The following is a 6,561-nucleotide window of genomic DNA, read 5'->3' on the forward strand; positions in this document are numbered from 1 at the left end:
GTTGTATCTGTAAAAAATAAATTAAAAATTATAAAATCTTTTTTTTTTAATGCTTATTTGCGGAGCGTGAATTGCTGTTCTGTGACGGAGCGCTACATACCAGAGCTTGCACTACACGTGTTAGTCAAGTATTTCCGCTGATATTGCGATTCGAGTTTAAAAAGACACTTAAACAACTTAAGGTTTTATTAATTCAACATCGTTCAAATACCTTATAAAGATTTGGTAGACTGGCAATCTCCAAAAGCGCCCCGTTCTCCGTGAAACTCCGCGGAGGTATAAAATACTCCTTAATAGCAGGGTACAGAAGGTACTCTGTGACCCATTTCCAGTCTTTTCCATTCTCGTCCGTTTCGGACGACACGTGCGCGTAAAATTTGGCCGTCTCGCGGCAAAACGTGTCGAAACACGCTCGTTCCGTTTCCCAATTGACGTCAGTCGCCAGTCGGATGAGGTAAAGCGGCAAACGCGTCGCGTCCGGTATGTATCCGGCTAAAAGACGCCCACTTACGTAACAACCGACCTCGTTACGTCATTCGTACCTAGCAGTATGGGTAAAGTTCCGAGCTGGCCGTCATGTCGGATTTCCATCGAGAAATACTCGTTTAACATCTGACCTTTGTCGATTAAAATGTCGCTGACGCGTCGGGCGAGCTGCTCTTTTGGACCGTCTTCCACCGTCCAACCGGTTTCCGGCAGGTCGAGGCCGATCAGCGCCAATTCCTCAACCGTCATTGGCGTCTCGAACCTATGCGGATCAGTTGAACTCAACCTTTTGCATTTGACTAAATAGACCTAGTAGAGTAATGTGACGTATGGAAGACTTACCGTTGATTAAATTTACAAGTCGAAGAGCGAAGATTCGATTATGAAACGTCGATATGAGATTTTTTACTTCACTTAATATAACACAGCATAGCATAGCGATTTTGGTGTTTGAAAGCTGTTTGTTTATTTGTATATCTTTGGGGGGCCCTTTTTCCAAAAAACGCAATAGTTTTGCTCTATCACGTCATTTTTTTTATAGCACTCTATATCTTTCAAATATTAGGTATGATTTTTATGAAATTAAATGTGATTTGGCATCACTGGACAAGTATTAGATTTCTCTGCAAATCACGTTGGCGCAGAAACGTCAATACAACGTTGTAACATGCTTATGCGCAGTTTGGTTTTATTGGTCGTGGTGCTACTGTGTGCGTTGTTGCGTATTTCTAGTATTCTAGAACGTATAGATGTGGAAAGAAGACGTCCAAATAACTTTTGTTATATTTGTGGCAGTTATGTTGTAGTAAAGCAAAGGCCAACTATAATTTCGTTTGTTTAAAATGTAGACCACGCTTATTTTGGTGTAAAAATTGTCGACCAAGACAAGTCCTGAGCTTCCCATACCGTTTGTTCCGTTTACGTTGAAGCATTAAGAAACTGACAAAAAGACAATTTTGGTGTTATAATATGGCGAGAGCCTAGGAACCACAATTGTGATTGTTATTTTTGTTCGTGTGATGTTCAAGGATTCAACAGAAAAAATAAACAAATTGTGTATCCCAATCTTGACTCTGCTATTCGACCAGATCCTCATGAACCAGAAGTTCCCTAGAATAAGCCTTACATCTAGTAGGAAAAATGCATTGACCCCAAAAAAAGATTGATGAAGCAGTTTGTGAAAGCCCTAGACAAAAATGCGAGAAATTTTGTTGGGCCGCAGAGAAGAACATCATGAAAAGACAAGGATTTTCAAAACCCAATGACCAATGTCGAGAAAAACGCCTGGGTTTCAGTTAAAGAAAAAATTGATGTGTTTTGAGGAGTCTAAGGACGAAAACTACGACAATATTATTCAAAATATGTTACAACACTTTCATCGTCTAGGTTGGAATATGAGTTTGAAACTGCATTCCCTGTTTTGAACTATTTTCCTGAAAATCTTGGAGCAGTTAGCGAAGGACCGGGATAGAAGTTTCACCATGACATTAAGGGAAATGGAACGGCGGTACCAACGCAGATGGAGCATATGGATGATGGCGGACTACTGCTGGAGGTTAGAACGGGATATGCCATTAAAAACACATAGCCGAATGTCGGGACAAAATATTTTTTTTTAGAAATATCGTTTTCTTTATTGCATGGCATGGCATCCATAGAAATCAGCCTATCAAAATTATATAAAATCAGTTTTCAAAATAAAAACATCTGTCAAAAAGTTTAATTTTGGAGACCTGTGTAATCTTCACTTTCAAACACGTGGTAAATTTTTGGTCATATGTCAAGTGTAGTATACCTTTTCTCCTTGGGGAACTTATCTAGTGTTTTACTTACACAATCATTTTTTCAAATGTGATTTGCGAATAAATGCAGGAAAAAAACGCCACTCACACATTTTAGACTTATTCCGGAAAAATTGCGAAAATTTCGTATAAAATGCTTGTTCGCGTCACTGGATCTTTCGGCAGGATTATATGACAGCAATGAGAAAAAATCTTTCTTATTTTGTCCAATAACACCACAAAAAGATCCCAAAAAATAACTAAAACAGACATTTAAACAAGTATTTCTCGATCTTATTTATTCTTGTAATTTTGTGTGCTTTATATGATAGTTTTGTTAATGAATACACTATCACTGTTCATTTGTACATTGTTCATCTTGTACTGTGTACAAGTGTAAATACAAAAGTTTGAAAATGTTTGCAACTTTCAGAAAAAACAAACGACCATCGCAAGTTGTCAAAATGACGGCAACATCATTTTTTTTTAATGGAATGCATTATACAATATGAGCTTAAACCATAAATCTTCTTTTCCTGATTTTGAAAACCTATAGTTTATTGACATTTTAAAAATACTTATCATTCGATTTCCGGTCAGTGGCCATATTGTTTAAAAATTGTCAAGTCTGCAACTATATTATCTATATTTGCAATTGTTTTAACAATGTTCTTCTTTTGACAACTAATTAAGTAACTTAAGATATTTCAAAGGGGTTATACTGAGGAAGTAAAACGTCAAATAATTAAATTATATTATTCAAACGGACTTTTTTTCTATCTTTCAAAATTAATACTGTAGTATGTGTAGAGTGAAAACTAGACATCTTTAGAAAACTTGTCGTTATAAAGATTTGGAACCAGCATATCTTATTTATCCTCCCATTTAATAATCATTAAAGATTTTTTATTCTTTGCTACTAATTAATTGTAAATAAAACCCGAGTTTTAACAACACACATTAACAGTATGGTCGGTTAGTTTTGTACTGTTACAACGTACCATGTCCCAGATAAATAACCTAAATGGGTTGAAATTGACATGAAATATTGGCCGCAAACAAAATATTTCATCATCATCATCAACGTGTGGTCTAAATTTTCACCCCGTTATTTTTGTATGTAGCCTTTCTGGAAAATGTCACCTGAAAGTCGCGGAAAAAGTATGGAAATGTTTTTATACGTTTTGATAAGTTATGATTGTCCCCACGACATTATCTTCGCGCATGTCATTAACCCGACCCCACCCTCCCTCTACCAAACACGTGACGGTTTACCTGTAGCTGTCGAAATTCTGAAAATTATACAGCGCCAACTGATAGAAAAGCTCTTCGAGAATAGTTGCGGTGTTGCACAGCAGGAGCTGAGTACCGTACTGGATCAGTGCCTGTTTGGGGCTGATCGGCCCGACGAAAACATGCTGCGCGAACGTTTCCCTCAACGTCCGGTGGCAGTTGTCTTCTATCGACTTGCGCAATTGCAGAACGCTGGTCAGTTTTGTCTCCACCCTGCGCATGGGTTGTGGTTAGTTTAGATTATGGATCAGAACAATGCACGGAAACACCTCGTTATTTTCTTGATGAAATGTTTACTAAGTGGTACTTGGGAACGTTTCGCTTCCTGAGAAGCCAATACTTCCTCCGGACAGGAGGTGGTAGCCTTTAGTTTGGGTCGCGTCTCCTGTTCAAAATCGCCTTTAGTCTTGGATGTTCCTATTTCCTTTGGTTTTTCTTCCGCGTCTACGGTCTCGTTCAAAATCGCTTCTTCGAAACTTTCTTGTTTTTTCAAAAAGTCTTCATGTCGTTGGTTGAATTCGTCTTCCGTCATCGACGTATCGGTGACTTTATTTCCGATTTTCTCGCTTCCTATGACGGGTTCGTTTCCTTTTTCTTGTGGCCCAATTCTTGAAACGGGGGAACATTCTCCTAGGAATACATTACTTTTTTATCTAGCTAATTTATTTGTACTAATTTAACATATGAAAGAAAGAAAACTACACTAAATTGAAAATCAAGCTCCGCGTGTTCTCACGCACCATGAAAGGTCTACAATTTCAGAAAAAAAAGACTGTACAAATCTCATCACAGTCTACTTGATTGTTACCACTTATGCAACATAGCTACGGGATAATACAGTGGCCCAAAAAACGTAAAATTACAAGATGCCAGGTTTGAAATAAAAGAGCTTTTTGGTTGAAAATGATATTTCTAATATCCGCGTTTGCACATTTTGTTTAGTAGCCATACACAAAACAAATTTCAAAATATACACGTCCACTGAACTGGGGAGTGACGAGCTCTGTTGAGCTTTTAATATAGATTTTGCAATTATTTTGTCAGTGATTTTTATCTAATATTTCTTGCTCAAGTATTTCTGTGCATTTTTGAGCACATGCTTTATACTAAAAGAATTTTGGATTTAAAATACCCTACTAAAATATTTTGCACTAGTTTTGGGCCACCCCTTGCCACAAGTTACAAAATTGGCGATAAAAAAAATATTTAGGCACCTTGAACACACATCGTATTGCCGTCCAGGTCTGCTCCCTTACCATGGCATTTCAAATCACTTTTCTTAACTGTGGTGCCAAAAAATTTCTCCAATTTTTGTACGTTTGAATCTGTGCGAATCTAAATTTAAAAAAATGATAAATCAATTTATCTTAGGGCGGATTTGATGTAAATTACCGTATATTTCGGACTTTCAGTTTTGGTTGCCTTATCACGCAAATTCTCTTTCGTTTCAAAGTGCAGCGAAGGCAATTTGGCCTACCAACAAAATAACTATTTTGATTACATGCATGTTCCCTATAATTCCAAACCCAACCTATATACCTGAGTGTAAAACATTCTTGAGTTATTGGAACCTAACAATTTAGCCTCCAGTGCAGTGGAAATTGTTTCGACAATTTGGGTTTCATTTAAAAAATGCACTTCATGCTTCGTGGGATGGACATTCACGTCCACATTATTGGGATCAAGCTCCATGCTCAAATATACAAAAGGATGCGAATTTTTTGGCAAGTAGGTCTGGTAAACTGTATCTATACATTTTTTTAAACCTGTGAGAAATGTCCGAGATCACCACCCTAATCCCAAAGAGAAATCATTACTTTTACTTACTTTGACAATCAACTAATCTATGATTGATGAATAGCAAGAACTGAAACTTTTTCGTGGAATAGTTTACGTTAGTCATGAAACCCTTCACTTTAAACTTTAGCTGATCATTTTCCATATCAAACTCAATTAATTCCCTTAAAACAATTACTTATTGCAAGAAAAAAATATTACTCGCTACATCCTACCTAGCAATGCCACTTCCATATATTATTCTTATATTATCGGTGGGATTTGAACCAATAGGAGTGCGTATATCATTGCTGTCTCCAGATTTTTTCAAAGCAAACCCTAAAATAAAACCCCTACACATAAACCCATTTTCAATATTTAACTGCCTACCAACTGACGCATTATGAATGGCATATTTGCCTACAACATCTGATATCTTTTGGTACTCTTCCGCAGGGGATCTAAGTGCTTTTCTCCTAACGGTCATGTTATAAAATAAGTCCTCCACTGAAATAATCGTGCCCTGATTTCCCGCGAGCGGTTTAGGCGGCGCACATAATTTGCCGTCGCTGTATTCTGCGCTAAATTATGTATCAAAACTTGTATTTGTTTCCATAGAAAGCTACTCACTGATAAGCGCAAACATTGTCTTTGGTTTTTGATGTAATTGAAAGGTGGGCAACATGCGAAATACTCGCTAAAGCTTCCCCTCTAAATCCGTAAGTCGATATTTTATGCAAATCCTCGAATTCCCTCAATTTTGAGGTGGTGAATCTCTCGCATACAATCTCAAAATCCTCCTTCCTTATTCCCGATCCATTATCTTGAATCTATAAAATATTTGTAAATTGTTAATTCACAAGGTAACCGCTATAATCGAATACCTGTAATTGTCTCAAACCGCCGTTCTTAACTGTAACTTGAATGTTGGAAGACTTTGCGTCTAAACTGTTTTCAATCAACTCTTTTAGGGCATTTGCGGGCCTCTGAATTACTTCACCGGCCGCAATTCTGTTTATAACGTCCTGTTCTAGTTTGCGTATCGGTGCTGCTTCAGCAGTCATGTTTTACAAAGTCGTCTTTCTATTTGAATCCCTTTAAATTTTAAAAATTCAGACATAACCTGAAAAAGCAAAAGCTGTTATTCTTCTTTATATTACGTTCGGGAAACTCAAATCATCAGTGTTTTCGAGGCTCAGAGGCTGTAAAGAAGAATTGTGGTGAC

General features: G+C 37.3%; 1 protein-coding gene across 3 annotated transcripts; it reads right to left on the reverse strand.

The window, feature by feature from the left end:
• Positions 1-39: 39 nt before the first annotated feature.
• LOC132705952 (DNA mismatch repair protein Mlh1) lies at positions 40-6,445 on the reverse strand. 3 transcript variants are annotated; one of them, XM_060676937.1, is made up of 12 exons: positions 6,221-6,445; positions 5,967-6,166; positions 5,727-5,917; positions 5,573-5,675; positions 5,388-5,521; positions 5,100-5,326; positions 4,953-5,033; positions 4,775-4,895; positions 3,830-4,190; positions 3,543-3,773; positions 543-748; positions 40-492 (listed from the first exon to the last, which is right to left on the reverse strand). In XM_060676937.1, exons 1-12 carry the CDS (start codon positions 6,398-6,400, stop codon positions 194-196), a joined length of 2,334 nt encoding a protein of 777 aa, XP_060532920.1. In that variant the 5' UTR covers positions 6,401-6,445; the 3' UTR covers positions 40-193. The 3 variants fall into 3 exon arrangements, with proteins under 3 accessions (XP_060532920.1, XP_060532921.1, XP_060532922.1); XM_060676938.1 differs by lacking the exon at positions 6,221-6,445 and having other exon boundaries at positions 5,727-5,912; positions 5,967-6,105; XM_060676939.1 differs by lacking the exons at positions 4,775-4,895; positions 4,953-5,033; positions 5,100-5,326.
• Between the last annotated feature and the right edge of the window lie 116 nt (positions 6,446-6,561).

Source organism: Cylas formicarius, unplaced genomic scaffold (assembly GCF_029955315.1).
Source record: "Cylas formicarius isolate icCylForm1 unplaced genomic scaffold, icCylForm1.1 PGA_scaffold_8__14_contigs__length_24414737, whole genome shotgun sequence".
Classification (NCBI taxonomy): domain Eukaryota; kingdom Metazoa; phylum Arthropoda; class Insecta; order Coleoptera; family Brentidae; genus Cylas; species Cylas formicarius.

Coding starts and splice junctions, on each gene's coding strand:
- LOC132705952 (XM_060676937.1), bottom strand. CDS start 6,400: ATGACTGCTGAAGCAGCACCGATACGCAAACTAGAACAGGACGTTATA. Junction 3,774..3,829: donor TTCATCAAGAAAATAACGAG/GTGTTTCCGTGC, acceptor ACCCATGCGCAG/GGTGGAGACAAAACTGACCA. Junction 749..3,542: donor CAGAATTTCGACAGCTACAG/GTAAACCGTCAC, acceptor TGATCCGCATAG/GTTCGAGACGCCAATGACGG.